This window comes from Helicoverpa armigera, chromosome 14 (assembly GCF_030705265.1).
Source record: "Helicoverpa armigera isolate CAAS_96S chromosome 14, ASM3070526v1, whole genome shotgun sequence".
In the NCBI taxonomy this organism is placed as follows: domain Eukaryota; kingdom Metazoa; phylum Arthropoda; class Insecta; order Lepidoptera; family Noctuidae; genus Helicoverpa; species Helicoverpa armigera.
Genome location: NC_087133.1, coordinates 124,527 through 148,888, shown reverse-complemented (window position 1 = coordinate 148,888; position 24,362 = coordinate 124,527). Strand labels below are relative to the sequence as shown.

Sequence of the window (24,362 nt, the reverse complement as noted above, 5' to 3'; positions counted from 1 at the left end):
ATATATCATTGGATAGGCCTTTTTATGTAGAACAACATTTACTATGACAGCTTTGCTGAAATGTTTGTCCGTTCTGAGATATAGATGAAAAACTGTGCAAAAGTTAGAACTAAGTAATCTATTGATAACTCAAGTTTTTAAAGGAAAATCTAAGTACTACCAAGTGTAAGTCTTGTAAGTGCTACCTGCTGTGCCCGTTAGGGTCCATAATTGTTACTATTATGTAGCATTTCAACCTTTTATTGTATCAACTGGATTTTGGGCGTAATGAGAAACCGCACCAATAGCAAAGTCATATATATCGTTGGATAGGTCTTTTTAATTGGAACAATATTTACTATGACAGCTTTGTTCTATTGTTTGTCCGTTATAAAAGGTTGAAATGCTACATACCTAATAGTAACAATTATGGACCCTAACGGGCACAGCAGGTAGCACTTACAAGACTTACACTTGGTAGTACTTAGATTTTCCTTTAAAAACTTGAGTTATCAATAGATTATTTAGTTCTAACTTTTGCACAGTTTTTGATCTATATCTCAGAACGGACAAACATTTCAACAAAGCTGTCATAGTAAATATTGTTCTACATAAAAAGACCTATCCAATGGTATATATGACATTCCTATTGGTGGGGTATACCAGGTCCCATATATTTGTGCCCATTGTCCTTTAACAAATTAAGACCTTTCTTTTGATGTATCATTCGTCTATCTGCATTGTATAGTTTCTGAGTAATCACGGGCGATGACTACGGCAAGTGGCGGTTCTAGCGGCCAACTGTTCTTTGTCATAGCGGCTTGGTTTTTTTTGTAACAAATTCAGGAAAAGAGGAGTGAAAAGTAACAAATTACTACTAATTCCTGGCAAAGTTTCATCAAAAATTATGAGGTGGCCGCGCGGTCGAAATGGACACAACCCAAGCCCTTCATCAAAATTTGGCTTTCTGGGAATTATTGTTATTTGAGCACTACTTTTGTCTAAATTGACCGGACTATAGCTTCTGGTCCATCCAGGTCACTTCAGCGAAGCCTGATTTATTTTTGAATTAGCAAGGGGTCCCAAAAAATAACACAATAATCTTAAAAAAATTGTCTCTTCCACATTTTATTTACGAAAATAATAACAAATATATTTTTTTACATAGTTATAAATGAGGTTGCTGTTTACCAGTGAGAAATATATTCTTATAAAGCACCAGCGTGCGCGGGCGACGTCCCGGCGCCGGCTTGCGGCGGTCCACACCTTCCCGCGCGGCATATCCTTAATACTATACGTGTCTCCTTCAAAAGCATAACTTCATATCTAACATGCGTACTTTATTCCTTATTACAAACTATTACGTCGGAGTGACGACCGAGATTATACAAGTATAACAATGTTAAATAATTTATCTCATTTACATCACAATTCCCTCTCATCTCAAATTCATTTTATAATAAAAAAAAAAATATAGATAAATGATATTATGATATTTGGTGGTCTGAGCCAGCCAGTGCATGCGTTTGAAATGCAAGGAGCAGGTGCGCGCGCACTACTGCGGCGGGTAGGGGTTGTAGCCGGCGGGCGGCGGCTGCGGCGCGAAGGGCGCGGGCGCGGGGTACTGGTAGGGCTGGTAGGGCTGCGGCGGCGGCATGCGCGCGTGGCTGGGGTAGGGCAGCGTGGCGTACGGGTTGTACAGCTGCGGCACGGGCGCGCCGTAGTACGGGTAGGCGGCGCCCGCGCCGTACGGCACCGGCATGCCTGCGGACCACGAGTCACTTACAGCACCCTGCCTTCTGACTGAACGACGTCATTCAATCACGTGTTTGTACTTATATCGAGTGTGTCCTACCTAATCACATTCAATCCTATCACATATACTTTATGATATTCTATGGGTATTTGCAAAAAAAACCTAATCCATTCAGTGGTTTGACCACAGGAGTAATTTTTCAGTCAGTTGACAGCTGTCAGTTTTCAAGAAAGAACTTCAGTTTGTTGTTATGACTGACTCTTATACGGTGTTCTAATTCTCGCTCATTTTTTTTCTATTTACTTTAAAAAAAAAACATTTTTTTATTTTTGCGTATTTATTTTTTGACGTGACAACGTCTTATAAATTGGTTTGCCGGGTGACACTTCAAGAAACTGCGTTGCGCTCCGCTCACGTTATGCGCTCACAATGAGAGCGAGTGAGAGGCACGCGTCCCTTCCACTCGGGCATGGTTAGCCCGCCTAAGAGCGAGAGAGACAGACATAAAAAGTGAAAGGCACGCGTCCCTTCCACTCGAGCACAGTTAGCCCGCCTAAGAGCGAGAGAGAGAGAGAGAGTGAGAGTGAGAGAGATAGAATTGTTACTATTATTTCATCCTTCTTCCTACTATACGAATGAATATTCACATTAAAATTATTTTACCACTCAAAGTCGTTGTCACGTAAAACTTTCGCCCGTATACCGACTTTACAGGCAACCAATTTTTTTCTTTATGCTAATCGACATGTATCAGTATATTAACGTACTAGCTTCTTCCAGCGGTTTCATCCGCATCCCGTGGAAGCCTCTGCACGAACCCGGATAAATAGTATATTCTTCCTCGATAAATGGGCTATCTAACACTGAAAGAATTTTTCAAATCGGACCAGTAGTTCCTGAGATTAGCGCGTTCAAACAAACAAACTCTTCAGCTTTTAGTATAGATTGAATATAATATGATTAGGTTGTACTTTGTATGTATTTGTATTAGGTACTATGTATTAAGAGCGTGTACGTCAACCGCGCGCCATTTGGCCTAAAATGGTACTTTTCAAACCACTGTTTCTCAGTAACTACTTATCCTATAACTATGTTATTTTTTAATAACGCAAGGTAATTTCACTGTCTATATAGTTAATTGAACATAAATTTCAATTTGTGTAGTTTAAATACTTAAAACCCCTATAACGTAACAGATGTTTTATAAAATTCCCGTTCAGCGTCTATTTCGAAGCTTAAATTCATGTGAAAACAGTGGCAAATCTAATCATATTTATTTTTTTACTCATAGACGAAATCCCCATGCCTATAGTTAGTTGAAAACATTTTTTGATTTAGGTCTCTATCTTTCAGAAAAAAATATTTTAACAATGTGAAAAATTGTGAATTTCAAATGCTTTTTTTACCTATCTATCTTACGTAATTTAATATAACAATTATTTACTACAGTAATATAACTCTTTCTTTTAAACATAAACTTTATATTATAATTTAATCTCTCGTTTTTATTTTTCTATAAATTATTTAAAAACTACTATAAAACGCTGCACGCGAGTCAACTCAAACCAGACCGCCGCAAGGCTTCACAGAGAGAGGACGTGTCGCTCCGTCACATCGCGTAGGGTGAATAACCTCTGCTGTGGATACCGAGAATAGAGTACATTTCAAGCGCGACCAACAAATCTTGATACATTACTATTTTATTTAAAGCTCAATTTTGAAGCATATTTTTTTTATCGATTGAGTTGAAATTTTGTTTGAATGTTCAGTTTTAATGGCAATGTATGATTCTTTATCCAATATGGCGGTATACCCAAGATGGAGAAAAAAATGTTTTTAATGCATTCCTACGATATGGGTATCAAATGAAAGGGCTTGCTATGAATAACTCGAAAAAAAATGTGTCGCGAGTCTAAATCCAATATGGCGGACTCCTTAGGCTAGAAATCACTTATTGCAAATGTCTGTTACCAATCGAGCTATAATTTTTTTTTTTCATTTTGGATGTACCCAAATTTTGACTTTTGATCTCGAATAACTTTTGAAGCATATAGGATAGATAACTTAAAACTTTATTTGCAATGGTAAACCCAAGCTCTTCACCAATATTTGGCTTTCCGGCAATTGTTGTTATTTGACCACAATTTTTCGGTCTGGATGGACTGGACCATTCATATAAACAATCAATTTTCAAACCCGTCCAGGCGTCTTTGAGAAATCGAGAACAATCACAAAACAATCTAATTGAAACCTCCTCCTTTCTTTTTTTGAAATCGGTTAAAATACAGAAACTCTTAACATTGTCATTAATCATCAGTCGACTATTTAGTACTGTTGAAAATTGTATGTAATATACAGAAAGTCCTCAAAACCAAGGTTTTCATAGGTGCCCGATTTTTTTGCAAAAGATTGTAAGTATTAACGACTTATTTTCATGCTTTTATATTTTAGACATCCATAGACTTACACTATTTTCCCGCTATTAACTAAATAATATATTTTTTGTTCTACCAATTTCACTCGAAAAGATCAAAATGGTTTGTGTGACTATACGTGAAGTATGATAGGCACGCACACAGCCGCGACGCTAGTCTGCGCGGTTTTTTGCGTTGAATTACCTAAAGTTGACATCGCGCGCCGAGCGTACACGCTCTTAATCAGTGTAATGTTCGGTTTGGCCGCTAAGGCTGCAAGTCTGGCGGGAGTCGCTCACCTTGCGGCTGCTGCGGGTAGGGCAGCGACGCGGCGGCGGCGGGGGCCGAGCCGGGGGCGGCGGCGGGGGCCGAGCCGGGGGCGGCGGCGGGGCCGAGCCGGGCGCGGCCGCGGGGGCGGGGGCGCGGGGCGGCTCGCGACGCGCGCTCGGCTGCTATATAAGTTTCGTCAATGCTTAAGTTAGGATATAGGCTACAGCACTTTTATATTTGGAAAGTTAATAATTGCCAACCTAACTATGTGAGAAAGGAACTAATTTATGTTTTATTTTTTTACGACGAAAATACAACTTAAATAGACTCACACTGTATATGTAAGATTAAAATACATAAATTAAAATTGTAGGTAAGCTTGTTTTCGGCTACACATCGCACTCATTATGATATAAGGAGCGTACCTCTGCGGCGGTGTGGTGCTGCGGCGGCGCGGGCGCGGGCCGCACGGAGCCGCGCGACGCCTCCTGCGTCAGGTCCTTCAGCAGCTCGTCCTTCTCCGTCTTCCGCGCGAAGCAGAAGTCCGACACCTTGTTCTGGAACGCCACCAGCAGCTGCGGCGAGAGACACGCGTGAGTGCGGGCGGCGCGGGACGGGGCGGGACGGGCGGGCGGGGCGGGGCCTACCTGCGTGAGGTCGTTGTAGAACTTGATGCCCTCGTTGAGGTTGGCGGTGAGCTCCTGGAAGGCGTCGGCGGCGGCGGCGAGGCGGCCGAGCGCGGCGTCGCGGCCCGAGGCGCCGCCCCGCGCGGCCGTGAGCGCGGAGTGCGCGGCCTGCAGCGCCGCCAGCAGCTCGGCCTGGCGCGCCAGCGTGGCGGCGGCGCGGCGCTGCAGCGGCGCCAGCGCGGCGCCCAGCGCGCCGGCCGACAGCGCGGGCTCGTCCACGGCGCCGTCGGCCGCCAGCGCCGCCAGGAAGCGCTCGCGCAGGTCCACGGTGGTGTCCTTGAGCTCGGCCTCGATGGCGTCGCGCTCGGCCTTGAGCTCCTCCACGTCGGCGCAGAGCTGGCGCAGGCGCTGCACGGCGTCGGGCGCGCCGGCGTCGCGGTCGCGCTCGGGCGCGTCGGGCACGCCGGCGCTGAGCTCCTGCTCGCTGCCGCCCAGCAGCGCGATGTTGTCGCGGTGCTGCGCCAGCTTCTGCTGCACGATGGCGTCGGCGCGCACGGCGTTGTCGATGATCTGGCGGTACTTGTCGGCGTTGGCGCGGAAGGCGTCGGTGAGCTTGGCGGACTCGGTGCGGGCCCAGCGCGCGCCGAACTGCTGCCGCAGCGCGCTGTCCGCCTCCGCCTCCTCGCGCAGCATGCGCTCCGCCTGCACAAGCCGCCCGGAGCTACACTCACGAGTCTCTACTTGCTTTGCTACTACAAGCATTCGCACATATTTCTTACGATTACAAAATATATAAAAAGGTAGTGAAAGGCGTCTCGGGGCGTCTGCCTTTTCTCGTATTTGACATTCAAAAATACCGGATTACAGCCGAGTTTGATTAAATGATAAGTTATCTTTAAGTCAGTGAACATAATTGGTGAGTAAATATTGGGAGGTGTACATATCTGACCGGGCGTCGGTCACCTCCGGTGTAGAGCTACCTCATCGAGGATGTCGCGGTTGCGCTGCAGCAGCTCGGGCAGCTCGGCCATGAGGCGGCTGAGCTCGGGCAGGCCGCCGGCGTCGCGCACGGCCTGCGCGCGCGCGCGGATGCTGTCGGGCAGCGCGCCCGCGTCGGCGCCCTCCAGGCAGGCGGGCAGGCTGAGCTCGGCCAGCACGGCGTTGAGCAGCTGCGTGGCGTCGCGCAGCGCGGCCACCTCGCGCGCCACCAGGTCGGCGCGGCGCGCGGCGGCCGCCTGCAGCGCCGCGTGCACGGCGTGCGGCACCAGCGCCGCGAACAGGTCCCGCGCGGCGCCCCAGCGCGGCGGCGGCGGCAGCGCCTTGGCCACGGCGGCGCGCGCCAGCGGCTCCAGCGCGGCGGGCTCGGGCACGCGCTCGTGGTAGATGAAGTCGTTGTCGCGCCGCGCCGCCGCCAGCGCCCGCGCGGCCCGCGCCGCCTGCTCGCCGAGCCAGCCGCCGCCCCGCGCGGCGCCGCGGAGCAGCTCCTCCGCCAGCGCGAGGCGCGCGATCTCCTCGCCCACGCTCTTGGCGGCGTGGCAGACCTGCGCCTGGTGCAGCTGCGCGAGCCCGCGGAACGCCTGCTGCTTGGACGCCATCTGCCGCACACCGCACCCTCACTACTCTCGCGAGACACCACATCGCGCATGCTTATGTCTACTTACTGACTTTTACAGATAAAGTTTTAGTTGTAAAAGCAGTACGTAGGTAAATATTATTCTGATATGTAAGCTACCTACAGTACTGCCAAATTTCATAAAAATCCGTCCAGTAGGACAAACATCCGTGAAGAATTAAACTAGTTGTACACAGATATGCTGTGTGGCACGGAGTCGATCGCACGAATGCCTCGTCTACGCTGCACTTGAAGGTGTCAAGGCCGAAGTTTTTTTATTATTATTTAAAAAAAAAAGAAGATGCACATGCATGTACTTGTAAAAAATTTGGGAGCCAGCGATTTTATTTTTATATTATCAATATTTGAGTAGATGGAGGTAGGGCGACAGTACAGTAAGATATAGTCACTGACCACGAGCAGCCAGTCGCGCTCCCACAGCGACTTGAGCTGGTCCTTCTGCATGGCGCGCAGCGCGTCCGTGTACAGCTCCTCGCACTGCGCGCACACCTTCGCCACCATGCTGTCCTTCATCTCGTCTGCAACACACGCGACACTGTAGCCCGCGCCCGCAGTGCTCAGCGCCGCCACCGAGCGTCACTCACCGCGGATACACTTGAAGGCGATCACCTCCTGCGCCTGCGCGAGCATGAGCTTGGCGAGCGCGTCCAGCGTCTCGGGGTGCAGGTCGGGCGTGGTCTCCTGGTGCACGGCCATCATGATGTTGGCCTTCAGGTACAGGAACACGCCGGCCGCTTGCTGCACAGAGAGCGAGTCGTGAGCGGCGCTGCGGCGCGGTGAGCCCCCGCCGCCCGCGACCTACCTGGAACAGCTTGGCGGCCTGCTTGAGCGACTCCTCCGTCTCGACGGGCTGCTGCGACGCGATCAGGCTCTGCATGGCGGCGATGTTGAACAGGATGCACATGCGCTCGTACGCCAGCGAGCTTATTGCTGCAACATACGTGTCCGTGTGCACACTCATACAGGACTAATAGCTCATGCTAGCTGAGAGAGAGCGGATGCAACCTATAGCTTCGTAAAGAGGGTGTATGTCATCCGCGCGCCATTTGCCCTAAATTGGAACTGTTCAAACCACTGTTTCTCATTAACTACTTATCCTATAACTATGTTAATTTTGAATAACGCCAGGCCTGTCTATAGTTAATTGAACATAAATTTCGATTTGTTTAGTTTAAATACTTAAAACCCCTATGACGTGACAGATGTTTTATAAAATTCCCGTTCAGTGTCTATTTCGAAGCTTAAATTCATGTGAAAACAGTGGCAAATCTAATCATAATGTTTCATTTTTACTCATAGACAAAATCCCCATGACTATACTTAGTTAGTTAAAAACATTTTTTTATTTAGGTCCCTATCTTTCAGAAAAAATATTTTAACAATGTGAAATATTGTGAATTTCAAATGTTTTTTTCACGTACCTATCTTACTTAATTTAATATAACAATTATTTACTAAAGTAATATACATAACTCTTTCTGTAAAACATAAACTTTACGTCATAATTTAGGGATGATTTATATTAGGCCGGGCCGTGTCTGGGGCGTGCCGTGTACGGGCAACCGTACGGGTAGGGCTGCCACCCGTCCGGGTTTCCCCGGATTTGTCCTCGTTTTGACCCCGTCCGGGGGTCGTCCGGGCGGGTTTTCAAGAAGCGTCCGGGGAAAACCCGGACACTTTTCATGTAACTACGGGGCACGGGCGTGAAACGTTACATACAATTTGTATGAAGTAAAAGCCCGGACACGGCCCGTCCGGGCCACAAACGACGCTCGTCATACAAAATGTATGTAACGTTTCACGCCCGTGCCCGGTACGGGCGACGTACACGGCACGCCCCGGAAACGGCCTGATTTTTTGCGTTGAATTACCAAAAGTTGACATCGCGCGCCGCGCTTGTACGCTCTTAACTAGACAGAGATTTGGCTATATACCCTATTCACTGAGCAGTGAGCCAAAATGTAAACAAAGGATTACACTTTTTGAAGATGGCGCGTATAATACGACCAATGACAAAACGTCACTATTTTATGTAAAATGTTTGCAGTATCTGTGGTCTACAATTTAGTAGGGTTCTATGTTTGACAAGTCAAGTCTTTTAGGTTCTTTTACATGTAAACGATTTAATACATATGAAATTAAAATTAAGAAAATAATTTACGACATTTATTATATTTGATTACAAATAAGTCTGAAAGGATTACATAAGTTCTACAGATATCGTTCTAAAATATCATTTCTAATATTGTCAGTGTCTTACTTCCATGGTTATTTTTATAAACTACTTCAATTGTGAATTATACAGAACCCTTTTTATGGTTTGTTTACCATTTGGCTCATGGCTCCGTGAATAGGGTATAGTTATTATTTCATGAAACTTCACTATCTATTCACATGAAATGCAGTGAATCCTAGGCACGTGAACATGTACAAGTGGGTGAAACATTCTACAGCACAATAGTTTTTACAGCCGACCACGCTATTCTCTGCGAGCGTTGTGCACACCTGTAACTAACTTATTTACACAGAACTAACAATAATTGTAAACTTATATATGCATAAGCAATTGTAAATAAGTTGTTGGTGTGCCTTGTAAATAAATAAAAAAATGCAACAATGTTGGAATTACACCAAATTCTATAGAAAACTATCCGTCACTTGACTATGCTTACATTCATAGTGTGTCAAACTATGACTTGAGTAGACACAGAGTATCACTTCACAGTTAGTTAAATGTAAACAATCTTGATAGCACTTTCAAACAAATAAACTACTGTTTGTACTGTTTATAATTTGTTTAAAAGCGGGACATACCATGAAAACACATTGCGAGGATAATCATTAATGTTTTTTTCACATTCATGAGTCAATAAGTGCACATGTACTTGATGTACTGACTCATTGTAAAACATAACAATATTCATGGACAAGTGCAATGGATGATATTGTCTACCTAATGGATAGTATTATTTATGTATGTAATGGTGAAAACGTTAATCCTGAACACAACTTACTGAGACTCATCCGGCCGCCGAATAAAGAGCCCTTGTCGAAGGCATCCTTCCACTTGAAGGGGATCTGCACCTCCTGCGGCGGCACCTTCGCCTCCAGAGACGCCAGCTGGTCATGGTAGCTGCAACACCGACCACACACATTAGTATCGGGCGCGCGTCGCCGCATCCTACGATATCTTTGTTTGTGTGTGCTGTGATGACATCATTTCATTAACACCTCCATCACAATCAAATACAAATCAGCCTCAACTCTTTAAAACCTTTACTATTAGTGATTCAACCGTCTCGGATGACTCATGAGACATAAATATTGAATTTACTTGTAGATAATATCCAGCGACGTCTTCTCGAACACTTTCCAAATGGCGTTGGCTCTCAGACGGCTTAGCTCGTTCAGCGCTTCTGTGTAATCCTCATGGTGGTCACCGGTGTTATATGTCGAATTTATCAAGTTCCGCAATGGTTTCACAATATCTACGTCTGAAGACTTTTTAAAAGGGACAAACAACAACTCCGCAGCCATTTCTACGAACGAATATGACAAATGATGACAAGCATGTGACAGTCGTGACAGCCGAGACTGTCAGTCAGTCAGTCAGTCACTGACTATTTAGTGTTGCCAATGAAAACATTAGGTTTCTGACTTTGGTGTTGTTAAATGTCAGTGAGGGATTTTATTTTTATTCTTTTGCTGATGCCTAGATGCTAATTTTGGTACGGCACTGCAAGGAACGAAAAAGGAGAAAAGAAGTCAATCAGATTATTTATTATCCGAATCTCCCATGAGATTTCAACAGTTTGACCAGAAATTTGACTTTCTTGAACCAAGTCACATTAATAGTAAGGTCAATTTAGACATAAAAGAAGTGGTTAAAGAACAATAATTCCCGAATAGAATTTTGGTGGAGAGCTTGGGTTTACCATTACAAATAAAATGTCAAAAGTCCCCATCGATACCATGATGTGCGCAAGTTATTCAGGGTCAAACGTCAAAATTTAAGGTTTGTTGGATTTTTCTCGAAAACGGTAAGTTTTATAAAAAAAACCGGCCAAGTGCGAGTCGGACTCGCTCTCGAAGGGTTCCGTACCATAATTAAAAAAAAAAAACACGTTTGTTGTATGGGAGTATTCTAGCTTTCAGTATTTGTTGTTATAGCGGCAACAGAAATACATCATCTGTGAGAATTTCAACTCTATAACTATCACGGTTCATGAGATGTCTGATGACAGATGGATGGACGGACAGAGGAGCGAAAACAATGGGGTCCCTTTTTACCCTTTGGGTACGGAACCCTAAAAAGACGTCAGACCGAAGTTGTAGACCTTAAAATTTTCTACGAAATGGTTTTGTTCAAGTGAATATGCGTACTTATTAAATAACATCTGGGACCACTAATTGAAGAAATGACCGTTTATCACCATGCATCACTATGCTCAAGGCGGATTGGTAATTCCAGAGTTTAGGTATCAGACGTCCAACATAGATTAGAATTCACACATTCGTACTGGAGAGGATGAGGCCAACGGAAGGATACATAAAGCATCTCTAGATCGCTAAAATAGTAAAAATCCAGTACCCATGTGTTGGGAGATATGAGATATACTGATTGTACATATTTCAGGTGTTACAGTCTTTTTTATGTAGTACACAACTGATTTTTATTGTTTTATTAGTCTGGTTACTGGTTATACTTGTGGATTAACAAGGGTCGGCGGAGTTGGTCTGTGAGTGGGTGACCATCTTGTCATGACGAGTTCCTCTGCGTTTCGGATGGCAGATTAACGGGTTCTGGCTGTCATACCTTTCGGTTTTAGCAGTGGTGACGAGTTGCCAAAAACCCTTCGAGGACGGGTAAAGCGCCGAGTATACTATCTCACATGTGGCTTGGAAATGTGTGCAATTGTGCATGTCATGTATAATGTGAGTCTTAGAGTCGCTATTTCTCACGAATGGTAAATCTTAGGAAAAAAATCAAAAAACAATTTTGTAGAGAATTTGAAGATCTATAACTTTGGTCGGATGTCTTTTTTTAATAAAACTTACCGTTTTTGAAAAAAATCCAAAAACCTTAAATTTTGACTTTTGACCTTGAATAACTTTTGACGCACACATGGCATCGATGGGGACTTTTGACATTTTATTTGTAATGGTAAACCCAAGCTCTCCACCAAAAGGAGATGGCCAAAAAAACACCCAGAATCGACAGGAACTTCATATGTATGATTGGATTCAGTATAATTTGTGGATTTTAAAAAGTATTTCAAATCATCTAAAAACCATGGGGTTCTCTTCTTATAACGTTTTTTCGATCAAGATTTTAGTTCACAAAAAAGTTTACTTTTACTGTTTGATGTTCGTTAGAAGTTGAATGCAGACTCGTGATTGGACCGTTTTGCATTGTTAAGTCATTTGTTATATTTGACAATGTCACATGGCGCGATTTTCAAAGACAATTTCTCCAAAAACATTTCATAGCCAGTTGTGAAGGTTGCATGTAACTGCGAAACCTCTCCAAGTAGGTAAGGTCGGTGCTTAATCGTATCTGGAGTGGTTAAATACAAGACCTTTTAATCTCCAGGCAAATCTGCTGTAACTTTGGGGATATTACCATTGGCTTGTATAATGTTAGTGTACCTTGTTTTTTATGTGCCTTGATGTAAATAATCTTATAAATCAACATAAATTCAACATAACCTATTTTTGTGAAAATATGATATAGCTCCTTTACTCCATGGATTTTAGGCTGGATTTTTTGGCACCATCAAAGGTCAATAATAATGAACCCATTGGTACCCATTTTGTTGCTGTCGATTCTGGGTTTTTTTTCTATGAAAATTTGGCCATCTCCTTTGGCTGCCCGGGAATTTTTGTTATTTCAGATGTCTATTTTGACCGGACTATAAAGCATTTTGGAAAAAGGCCCAGTAGGTACCGTAGTAGGAACAACGCCATAAAAACTAGGATTTCGTTTTATTTTCGAAAAGTGATAGCTTTAATTCTTCGAAATTCCACTCTCACTCTAGTCACTAAAACAAATGTATGTGCATAAAGTCCTTAACACTAAGTTTTTCTTAAATGCCCGTTTTTTTGCAAAAGGGTTTATGTGGTGGAGACTGGGCCCCGATTCTCCTAAGTTAATAATGTCAAAATCGAATAGAAATCGAATCGCAATATGATCGTAATAGCAGTTTTAACCATATCGGGCATTCTGCTACTGCTACTAATAAAAGACCAATCGTATTCGATTGACATTTGATTGGTGTGCGATTGGTCTGCTATTTTGATGATTTTGGTCTGTACGGTAGTTTGCTGTACAATCATTTTCCAATCGTAAATCATTTACAGACAAAATGATTCATTATTGAATGACAGAAAAGGATAAAAACGTTTATTTCAAAGAAAAAGTAGCGGAATGCCACATACGCTTCAATCGTAGGTAATCGAGTCGGAATTGGATCTCAGTCGAATCGAGTCGAACGTCAATCGAAGGGCGCTTAAGTAAAATTAGGAGAATCGGGCCCCTGGTTGTCATAGAAGAGAAGCCGAAAATCGATCTCAGTGGCGTGCACTTGGAGACGCCTATGTCCAGTAGTGGACTGCGATAGGCTGATGATGATGATGATGGTTGTCATGGTATGGGCATGTGATGTGCGGGAATTTTGTGTAAATTGGTTGTTAGACCATTATGTCAAATCCATGTAACGGAACCATAGCGGTAATCAGTTTACATGCAAACATAAAAAATAATACATGTATATGTAGGTATTTAAAATTATGCAGTGCCATGAAATCGTGTATAATCATGAAGCTGAAGAGTAGGTACGAATATACAGTGAAAGTAGGGGACGACCAAAAAACTATGGATAGAATTGTCTCAAAGTCGACACGACTAGAAAGAATGTTACATTCTTTCTACTTTCTTGTTACTTGTGAGATGACGCTTGACGGCAGACAGAAGAGTATGGAAGAAGAAAACGTGCTGCGCCGACCCCAAATAAAATTGGGATGACCATCGGTGGTACGAGTTGATGGTGTGATGAAAGTAAACCATCTACATTAGCATGATTACTTGTGAGCAGTAGCGGCTTTAGGGTAGGGCGCGGTTGGGCGACGGCCCAGGGCGCCGGGCATAAGGGGCGCCGCAGGCGCCCCCAACCAAACCTTGATCAGAATTTTACTCCTATTTTTGTTTTAAATTTCATCAAAGATCGCAGCTTACAAGAACGGTATCCAAATGTATGCATAGCATCAGGGCCGCCTTAACCTATGGTGCAGGTTGTGCGAATAACCCGGGCGCCGCGGGCTCAGGGGCGCCGCGGTACGCTCCTGGACCAAGAAATTTCAATTAAATTAATGTATTGTCATACAATGCTGGGCGCGTTACATATACTACTTTTATGTCCCAAAACTCAAAAATTTTCGCGCTCGCTTCGCTCGCGGTTTCTTTACTTTACACTTACATTTTTTTCCACATATAGCTACTTTTAATTTAATGTCCCAATACTCAAAAAAATTCGCGCTCCCTTCGCTCGCGGCTTCTTCACTTTTCGCGCTCCCTTCGCTCGCGGCTTCTTCACTTCTCTTTTTCGTATGGGTTTGAATTGCAGTTGGGGGCGCCGTAGAAATCTCGCCCAGGGCGCTAGTAGAGTTAAAGCCGGCACTGCTTGTGAGCCACATTCGTAGAAATACTAGCTATGGCCCACAGGATGAAGCATTCTAATGCCGTTTAACGGGCAATGGTAAGCAGTAATCTAGCAATCACTGCAATGTAAAAACGTACAGGTCAGCGTTATATCGCTGTGCCGAACCGCACAATCTTCAAAATTCTTGGTTATACCCAACGGAGGCGGGAAAACTTCAATTGTTTGAAGTCAACGAGTATATCTATGAATGAGTTTCTCAATTTAATTTTTCGTCTAGACATCGTGACGTGTGAATAGAAAATTTACAAAAATATGATAAATTGTTTGTAAACTTTGTAGGAAAAAATGGTTATTAAAACTATATCCGTACCGAAACCGTGAGTGTTAACATTAAACTTAGTTCACTATGCATTTAGCTCAAAGTTTGGTTTGTGTGCACGAGTGTATTTATGATATCCTAGCAACATCTCCATAGGTTCGGTAGTAATAGTTGGTAAGTAGCTTGCGGTGGACCATCCTGGTGACGACTACTCACACATGTGTATACAGCCTGCACTGTAGTCGGAGTAACGAGCTGACGAGTACAATGCATCGGCTGTGGTGTTGTACATGGTGCAGTCGACTGATGGATGAGACGGGAGTATCGGCGACGGCGCGCGTGCGCGGCCGGGCGCAACAGTTGCTCTGCAATCAATACGGCACACTCGCTGTGCTTTTGTTTATGTCGCTGCTGCCCAACAGCTGCCCTCCGTGACTTTATGTTGCACGATCAGGCCCGAGCGCTGATCCGCCGCTCTTAATATGTGATACATTATTGTAATTCGCTTCACTACAGTGCGCAATATCTTTGGGGTGAGTACTGCTATCATGATGGGTCCCCGTTTGAGTAAATTCGTAACAATAAAAAATTAGGTAAAACAGAGTTCACTCAGATTACAGAAAACAATAATTATGTTAGTTTTGATATCGAAGCAGATATTATGGGTTGTAGTTGACTTATTGAAGTACTTCAATAGCTGAGTGTGGTCGAGTGCATCGTTCAGCATTTAATTTGTGATTCAGCTGCGGCCTGCCGGGGTAGGCGGCGACATCAGTAGAATTAGCGGCTGGCTGGCCTTACTACGTCGTAGCACCGTGTAGCCTACGCGGCGCTACGACGTAGTAAGGCGAGGCAGGCATGCGGGCGCGTGCACCGTGCACTGCCACAGGCGGCTTCTACCACAAAATGAATACACGTAGTCCGCAATACAACTACATCTTATTTACATTTTAATTAGTATCACAACATGTAAGTAGGTACATATTATTTGTATTATAAAACCACTGTACCTAGCGCTCTTCTGATGATCTTGAACGCAATTAAAAATGATATGCAGTTTTTACCAGTAAGTAGAAAGAAGGATCACGAGGAAGGTTTAAGTATACTATAATTGACATCCGCGAGTAGTCGTCGGGTCGCTGTCTGTACATGCTAATATTAGTAAGAGGAAAAAAAAATATTTTTGTTTATTTGTAATTGATAAACTCAAAAGCTACTAGATCGACTTTAAAAAATCTTTCAGCATTAGAAAGCTACGTTATGTATTTATAAGTAACGTAGGGTATATTTTAACTCGGTACAGGCAGTAGTTCCCACGAGACGCCATTTTACATAAATCATTCATCATTCGTTACTAAATCTAAAATAAAAAGCTTGGGTGCATCGGTCGTGGAGTCAGTGTCTAGAATAGGCGTAGCTACTAGGAGGTGACCAGCAAGGGCCCTGGGGCAAATAAAAAAAATGCTTAGATTTTATCAGGTAAACAATATTAAATAGAAATACTTTTAAAATGCTGTTTGATAGGGTATATCTCCCCGGTGATCCCATGATTAGGTCAGGATCTGATGATGGAAATCCTGAGAAATTGAGGGCAACTTTCAAAAATTGTAGGCATGCATAGGTTAAAAACTTGACAATGAGGTGTACGTCTGATAACACTAGTGAAGGTTTGGAGCTGACCTGATGATGGAGACTAGAGAAGGTCGAGGGAACTCGACAGCTGAATGTGTAAACTACCTCGTGTTTGGGCTCATTCATATTGATGAGAACTTACTAGTGCGGATAGTGACAACTAACTATGCTTGTAACTAAAAAGCAAAAATAAAAAACTTTTTACAAAAAAATAAAACCGACTCCCAAAAAACACTGAAAACCAAAACAAAACTATTGTAAGGTGCATCGGCGTAGAAGTCGGTGGCGAAACAAATCACCATCCAATACAATACACACATCAGCACACCATAGCTATCCAATCATCGCGTCGAACTAAACTCAAATAAAATTGAACCACTATATTGATCAGTCACATTAGCATTAGACATTAGCTGACTTACTGCTGATTACATCATTTTGAGATTCCGACACGTATAATAGATCGTCTGCATAAATAATCTCAACAATCTGTGCACACGATACTTTAGTGCTAAAACCTTACAACGCGAACTGTGTGGGCGCAAGAACATATTCTTGGAGAGCGCTTTATAGATTAGCAGATTTTTTTCAAGTTTGTCATTTTATGCCATACTCTTGTATTTGTCACAGGTCGAAACGTGAGGTGGAATCAGAACCTGGGGACGTGATCGACCTGGGCGCGCCCCGGCGCACCCGCCGCGCGGCGCCCGCGCGAGCCAAGCCGCGCGCCGCCCGGCCCCGCCCGCCATACACGCCCAACCCGCGCCTGTGAGTAAGCGTCGCCGGCCCGCCTCTAGCTGCTCGCGCCTCGACTGACGCCCAGGCCGCCGCAGGTACCCCGGCCCCCGCCCCAAGCCCAAGCCGCGAGCCAAGCGCGCCGAGCCCCGCGGCGGCGACGCGCGCGGCCGCCGCCGCGTGCTGCGCCGCGCCGTGCCCAACGCGCGTACCGCGCCGCTGCGGCCCGCGCCGCCGCCCGCCTGGCGCGCCGCCTGGCCGCCGCCCGCGCCCGGCGCGCGCTCGACACCGCCTCGCGCGCCGCGCTGCGCCTCGCCGAGCAGCGCTGCGCCCGCCCGCGCGCTCCCCGCGCCGCCTCGTCGTCACGCTGCCCGCGCCGCCCGCGCCGCCCGCCGACCCGGCGCCGCGCTACCGCCCCGCCAGCGACCACTTCCGTCTGCGCTCGCTGGACACGGACTCCGGCGCGTCCACGCCGCTGGCGGGCCGCCCGCCCGCTCGCGCGTCGCGCCCCGCCCCCGCGCCCGCCATGGACGCCGACAACCGCCACTCGACCAGCCCGGAGGACTGCTCCGAAGGCAACGAGACCCTGTCGGCACCCAGCGAGTTCCTCGCAGAGGTAAGCCTGACGAGCGAGGGTCTGCGGGCGCGGGTGAGGAGTGATGCGTGACACGAGTCTGCTCAATTTCAGTTCCTGTCGGCTATAATGCGTCGGCAGTACGCAGAGGCGCTGAAGTACTGCCGGCTGATCCTGCAGTACGAGCCGCACAACGCGACGGCCCGCGGCTTCTTCCCGCTGCTGCAGCACAAGGTGGCGGCGCGCTCCGCCAGCCCGCGCGACAGCTCCAGCGAGGACGCCAGCGCGCGCCGGCCGCCGCCCGCCGTTGTGAGTGCCGCGCCGGCCCCGGTAGCCCCGGCAGCACGGCAGCGGGCACGAGGTAAGCGTGGTGGTGTGCGCAGGAGCTGATGGAGCAGGGCGCGGACTCGTCGCGCTCGGGCTCGCGCTCGTCGTCGCGCGGCTCGGTCGCGTCGCAGTCGTCGCTGGAGCTGGACTCGTCGGGCAGCGCGCCGCTGTCGCAGCGCTCGGACAGCGCGGCCGTGAGCTCGGGCGCGTCGCGCTCGGAGCCCGACGACAACGGCAACGAGCCGGCGCTGGCGCGGGACCCGGCCGCCGAGCTGCGCCGCCTGCGCGCGCGCTTCACCTGCTCCATCAAGTGATCGTTCCGTGTCCTTGTCTACTATTACAAGCGTCCATTTTTAGTTTCGAGCCTGTTTTCTTTTATTTCGTTGTTATTTCATTTGTTAGGACAAAAATTAGGCGGTCACATAAAATCTTTTGGCCTTACTACAAAAACTAAACGTCTGTTTTACACTTGTCTAAAATAATTGTGGCTGCAAAATGAACCAAAGTCAACATCATAATCTGACATTTACGTTTAAAAGTTTTTGTGGTAAGACGGTTTATGTCATACCTTGTAGGACCAAAAGTGGAGCATATCTGTTACTACCACGGAGGAAGGAAAGATAGCGGAGATGTCATAAGGAAGGTAGGTCGGGCGCCTTCTTGGATCAGTTAATAAAAAGGCGAGGCGTTTGAGTTTCTTCTTTGATTATGATTTTGATGAAAGATTAGCCTAGGTGATTGATTGGTCATTTTATTTTGAAAAAAGTGGGCGGGTTCTAATACATGCGTGGGAATAGTATGTAATGCTCCTCGTCCCCCGCCACATTTTTCCGCGTTTTCTTAGGAGATATTGGCTATTGCGTTGTGACATCTTCGCTCGTCAGTTTGTCCTCCATGGTTACTACGTATTATAGTTGTCTAGTAGTTGTCGTGTGCATGAGCACGACTCGAGCACTTGTAGGCCTATAGGTACATACAAACTTGGTGTGGTGTGGATAGCAAACGTCACATTTAGTTGTAACTTGTCCAAGTCGTACCTGCCTACTTGGCACTCTCATAGTCCACGCGGGATGGCGTGGTTTCGACTGAAATCAAAACATCCTTTTTGTTGATGTACTACGTATGCATATAATAAGCAATTTGTTTAAACGGTCTAATATATATAAATATCTATAACATACAGGGTTTCCAGTGTAGTTAACAGGAAGACATACTCACTGGGCACGTATGTAAACGTCTAATATAGAATAAATATTTTAGGGGGCTCCTATACATACCTACAACAAACCGAATGTTTGAGCTTGTTCCAAAAATAATGACATGCGCGACTTGGCTTAGCGCATTTCGCTACCATTTTTATGAGTATGATCCATCAATCCACTTGAAATAAGTACAGGGGGGTGGGGGGCTTGTTGGCGGAAAAGATATGGTCTGCAGCGGCCGCCGCGACGCGTCGCTGCACTCTGCAGCCTGCCTAGACGCGCACTGCGTGTGACTCGTGTGAGTCGCGCCTCCACCGCTCTCCGTAGGCCCTAACTTCCAAATTCAAATGCGGTATATTTTTTACTGTTTTCGCTTTCGCACGTTTTTGTTAAAATATGAACTTAGAGGTGCATTTTACCATAATGATACAATTATTAATTAAGAAATATTTTAATAAAATAAGTACCTAATATGAATTGTGACGATAAGTAATATTTTTTATTTAAACTATTAAAAACGTATTTTTTATTGTATCTACTTAAGTACAGTTATCGGCACGGATATCGAGCCATGACCTTCACCTGCGCAGAAGCGATTTACTGCCTTATTGCCTTATGCGTACGGGTGCGCAAAGCGATCCCCACTCTTCCGCCGAGAGACCAATATCCGTGCCGGTATCTGTAATGAACTAAAAGGGTAAAACGGTAAAACGGGACCTTATTACTAAGACTTCGTTGTCCGTCTGTCGTTCTTTCTGTCCGTCTGTCACCATTCTGTAGATATCTCATGACCCGTGGTAGTTAAGGCTTCACCGATGATATATTTCTGTTGCCGCTATAACTAAAGATACTGGGGCACGATTCCACTAATTTTACTTAAGCGACATACTTACAATTCACATCCGACTGAGATCCAATCACGACTCAATTACGATTGAAGCGTACCTATGTTGTATTTCGCAATTTTTTCTTTTAAATAAACGTTTTTATCCGTTTCTGTGATTCAATAATGAATCATATTGTCTGTAAACTATTTACGATTGCAATATGATTGTAGAGCATAGGTATCTACTACCGTATTAGACCAAATGGCAGACCAATCTCAAACCAATCGAATGTCATTAGAATACGATTGGCCTTAAATTAGTTATATTAGTAGCGGGCCCGATTCTCCTAAGTTAATAATGTCAAAATTGAATCGCAATAGCAGTTTTACCATATCGGCCATTCTGCTACTAATATAAGATCAATCGTATTCCAATGACATTCGATTGGTTTGCCATTTTGGCCTATAGGTACGGTAGTTTGCTCTACAATCACACGACATAATGGCTGCTAGATGTAGCATAGTAGCAGCGGGCAGTTCAGCAGCGACGTGACATATTCGCCTTTTTCACGAGCGTTTACAGCCAAGAATGCATTTGTCACAGTAAGATTACAAACATCGTTAGATTACAATCTATCTCGAGAGATTGTAAACTGTCGAATTATTGTGAACCGTAACATCTGATTGCAATTTAACGTATTATTTTTCGCTATATTATAATCTATCAATGTAGAGGCGGTCAAATTGTCAACTGGCGTAGAACGGAACGCATCTAAAAGTCTCTTATGTAAAAAAGGTAATTTTGGCCTCAGACAATTTAAATTGGACAATTATTAAAAAAAAAAGTTAAAAAAAAAACAATTACTTTGTCTTGTAACACAAATTAAAATTAAAAACATAAAAACCTCAAACGCAAATTAAAATAATGTGACAAAGGACAATGCTCAAAAAAAGCCCAAGCCCGGCGCAAACGAAAAGTAACTCAAATAATAGGTAATAATAAGATATGAAATACTGCATAGGAGGCATCATCAAAATCAATGGCTATATGTGTGAAATTGCTATTTGATTTTTAAAGGGGTAACATGAGCAGCTTGGGGCTTATAGTTTAATTAAAGTGCTATCTGAAACAACAAACAAGTACCTAATATGGCAAGTAATAAGCCTCTCCAAAAAGATAAATCAATACCGAAGTACAGCTCGGGATTTTGGGATGCGACGCAAGCCTTGTCCAAACCGGGTTAAGTTCACTTTAGCAGTGTTCCTTTACACCTAAATTCTTTATACGAGGGAAAATGGCAGGAATGGCATATCAGGATATTACTGCTCCTGTATTCATGGGTGGAGGACGTTGGGCTGCAGCGCCCACGTCATCGCGTCAAGAGCGTTTTACATTACTTAGGGTGGGCTAGACATGAGGAACAGTTCGCGCATCTCGCAACATTTTTGGATCATGTCGTGTTAGAAATAAAGAATCGATGACTTTTAAGCGTTATTATTAAAATGAAAAGTACATTCATATCGTGTTTTAGTTCTATCATCCTATTATCTTGTAAAAGTAGGTAGAATAGTGGAGAAGTTGCCCTAAACATGTCATTATGTAAACCTTTAAACCACAACTGTATCTGTTTGCTGTTCCTTTTACTAATACATTATGTTACCTCTAAAATCTCGAGTAGCAATGTACCGCAGATGTTAAAATTCGAATAGCAATTTCACACATATAGCCACTGATTTCGATAATGCCCCCTATATTTTGAGTTACATTTCTTTTGCGCCGGGCCTGGGTTTTTTTCTCATACTTCATGAGCATTGTCCTTTGAGTCTTAATAATTAAATAATTTGTTTTTTATAAAAAATTAAACCGTCACTTATTTTTGCACGTCAAAGAGCTGTGGCACTGGGAGTTGCAAAGAACATTGCCTTTTTTGACGTTCTACCAATCAGCGCGCAAGATGCATTCCGTTCTACGCCAGTTGACAATTTGACCGCTCTACATTGATAGATTATAATATAGCGAAAAATAATACGTTAAATTGCAATCAGATGTTACGGTTCACAATAATTCGACAGTTTACAATCTCTCGAGATAGATTGTAATCTAACGATGTTTGTAATCTTACGGTGGTGACACATTCAAACTGGAGTAATTAATATAAACAGGGTAATTAAAATGAAAACAAATTACTAATAAGAAGGCATTCATTCAAAAGTGAGAATATTTTCTGTGTAAGAAATGTGGTACCTATTTAGCTTGTTTGTCCGTGCTTGTTTCTAAGGAAAAATTTAAAAATAATTTCTGGTTTGACCGTACTACTTTCAATTTTTTTTTAAACTTTATTTATACTACGCGCGGCGAATCATGATCCATGACGTTTCGAGTTGTAATAGTATATTATACATACAGTCATGGACACATAATTAAAGACACCCCCGACTCGAAGTGAAATAAATAGTTATGGTACTGACATGAGCTTAAGCACGGTATAAGCTGTAGTGTAATAATTATTAAAACAAACATTACATTGTGATCTTTAAATTAAGGACAAAAAATATATTTTCTTTCTTTAATACTTTAGATATAAAGCTCTATGGGAAATGAACACTAACTTTTGTAGCTGATACTTGTCTGGTCAGCTAATTAAAGACAGTTAAAGCCCAGTTAAGAAAAAAACGAAAGATACAAATAGCTGCCATACTTTTTTTTAGAAGTGAGTAAAATACGGCTTATGTTTAACTGATCACCAGATATAGTAACAAACAGCAGACAAAAATAGTAAATGATCACCAAAATGAAACTCGCATTTTAATGTAAAACTATCACCAAAGTTTTAACACTTTGCTATCCTATTAAGGTGAAATTACTCCAAAATAAATCATGCGTAAGCCAAAAATAGTAAATGATCACCAAAATTAAACCACCATTTTAAAGTAAGATGATAACCAAAGTTTTTAAATTCTGCTATCCTATTTAAGCAAAATGAGTCCAAAAAAATCATTGTTATCCCAAAAGTAGTAAATGATCACCAAAAGTAGTAAATGATCATCAAAAAAGTTTTTACATCTTGCTATGCTGTTTAAGTAAACTGACTCCAAAAAAATAAGTTCGGCCTGATAAAATAAATGTAATAACATTATGGGGACCCTTTTCCTGAACTAGCGTGGAAAATTGTCTATTGCATGCCTCTAAACAGTGCGATAAGAGTGTATTGAGAAACACATTCTTCTTCTTCTTTCTCCTGCCCTGTTCCCAATTATACTTGGCGTCGGCGCAATATGTCATTTTCTTCCATTTTCCCCTGTCACTCGTCATACTGACACTCACGCATGCATTGCAAGCCGGACACATAACTTAATATGGCATCATAATACTTTATTTGGTAATAAGCCTACATTTTATGGCAATCACAGTGACTTATTTAGGCAAAAATAATACATTAATTTGGTCGTCAAGAGTTGGTGATCATTTACTAAATTTGGTGGTCGAATACAATTTAAAGTGAAGTCGTGACTAAAATAGCTGGTACTATTACATTTTTAGACTTTATTTTTCTGGTGTTCAGTAAATATTTCTGGTTGCAAAACTTAGGGTATCAAAGCATTTTATGGTGGTCGTTATATTTGTTCCCGTAAAATACTTATGAAAACTCGAATTAGGTAATAATTTAGGTTTATTTCATTAAACATTTTCATTTTAGTCCTATCAATAAGACTAGAACAAAAATTCAAGTAAGTAAAATGTTTTAGGCTTTTTAATATTATATTTTGACATACGGATTTATTCATACCACTTGATCTATAGTAAGGACATGGTAATAAATTTATTATTAAAGATTTCTTATCAATGGCACTAAAAAAGGCATGGTCTGAGAACAACTCTAAACCGACCCCAAGGGAAACTTGTCCGCAAACAGGCTTTAAGGCGGTGCTATAGGCAAATAGTGAACCATTTACATGATTCGGTACTGGTTTTTTTGGGAGTCATCTGATGCTAAAAGGACGAAAATTGTGTCTGCAGAACTTTTAGACTACAACCGGGTCGGGAAAAGCTGTAAGGCATGGGTATCGGAAGATGTTACTTTTGGAAAAGCACCGCGTGTCCATACTGTAGTTGGCTATTTCTATCAAATGTGAAAGGTATAGTTAACAAGTGTTCAAAAATGTTTTTTTTTCTCATTAAACAAAGGGATACGAATAATTCTAAAATGATGTATCGAAATTAGTCGCCTCCAAAACATGAGATGGAACCAAAATACACTAAGAAAGTTCTCAAACATAGGAAGCGAAAAAGTAATAGTGTGGGGCTTCTCTCCACTACTTGGTGTGGTGATCTTTTAGAAAGATATTATTAAAAATAGGCGAATTCAAGTACTATTATATTTTAGAAATAGCATTTTGTTATATGCTAAGC

General features: G+C 43.6%; 2 protein-coding genes and 1 long non-coding RNA gene across 5 annotated transcripts; 2 read left to right on the top strand and 1 right to left on the bottom strand.

Moving 5' to 3' along the window:
* Positions 1 to 1,082: 1,082 nt before the first annotated feature.
* Alix (ALG-2 interacting protein X) lies at positions 1,083 to 10,285 on the bottom strand. Of its 3 annotated transcripts, XM_064037858.1 has the most exons (11): positions 10,013 to 10,285; positions 9,693 to 9,811; positions 7,481 to 7,608; positions 7,263 to 7,416; positions 7,072 to 7,196; positions 6,026 to 6,640; positions 5,067 to 5,747; positions 4,845 to 4,994; positions 4,547 to 4,601; positions 4,449 to 4,490; positions 1,083 to 1,743 (listed from the first exon to the last, which is right to left on the bottom strand). In XM_064037858.1, the coding sequence occupies exons 1-11, from the start codon at positions 10,213 to 10,215 to the stop codon at positions 1,535 to 1,537; spliced, it is 2,481 nt and encodes an 826-aa protein (XP_063893928.1). In that variant the 5' UTR covers positions 10,216 to 10,285; the 3' UTR covers positions 1,083 to 1,534. The 3 variants fall into 3 exon arrangements, with proteins under 3 accessions (XP_063893928.1, XP_049692960.2, XP_049692961.2); XM_049837003.2 differs by having other exon boundaries at positions 4,449 to 4,601; XM_049837004.2 differs by having other exon boundaries at positions 4,449 to 4,598.
* A 4,292-nt stretch (positions 10,286 to 14,577) lies between these two features.
* LOC135117771 (uncharacterized) lies at positions 14,578 to 17,231 on the top strand. Its single transcript, XR_010277158.1, has 3 exons — positions 14,578 to 14,713; positions 16,918 to 17,055; positions 17,121 to 17,231. It is a non-coding gene; the product is annotated as an uncharacterized LOC135117771 (long non-coding RNA).
* Positions 17,232 to 17,287: 56 nt separating this feature from the next.
* Positions 17,288 to 18,286, top strand: LOC110381556 (glutamate-rich protein 2). Its single transcript, XM_021341892.3, has 3 exons — positions 17,288 to 17,638; positions 17,711 to 17,905; positions 17,980 to 18,286. The coding sequence occupies exons 1-3, from the start codon at positions 17,549 to 17,551 to the stop codon at positions 18,235 to 18,237; spliced, it is 543 nt and encodes a 180-aa protein (XP_021197567.3). The 5' UTR covers positions 17,288 to 17,548; the 3' UTR covers positions 18,238 to 18,286.
* Positions 18,287 to 24,362: the final 6,076 nt, after the last annotated feature.

Bases quoted from the DNA above. Each gene is read 5' to 3' on its own strand.
- Alix (XM_049837003.2), bottom strand. From the start codon at position 10,215: ATGGCTGCGGAGTTGTTGTTTGTCCCTTTTAAAAAGTCTTCAGACGTA. The intron at 7,417-7,480 runs GTAGGTCGCGGG...CTCTCTGTGCAG, and splicing joins AGGCCGCCAAGCTGTTCCAG to CAAGCGGCCGGCGTGTTCCT. The intron at 7,197-7,262 runs GTGAGTGACGCT...CGTGTGTTGCAG, and splicing joins CGCCTTCAAGTGTATCCGCG to ACGAGATGAAGGACAGCATG.
- LOC110381556 (XM_021341892.3), top strand. From the start codon at position 17,549: ATGGACGCCGACAACCGCCACTCGACCAGCCCGGAGGACTGCTCCGAA. The intron at 17,639-17,710 runs GTAAGCCTGACG...GCTCAATTTCAG, and splicing joins CCAGCGAGTTCCTCGCAGAG to TTCCTGTCGGCTATAATGCG. The intron at 17,906-17,979 runs GTGAGTGCCGCG...TGGTGTGCGCAG, and splicing joins GCCGGCCGCCGCCCGCCGTT to GAGCTGATGGAGCAGGGCGC.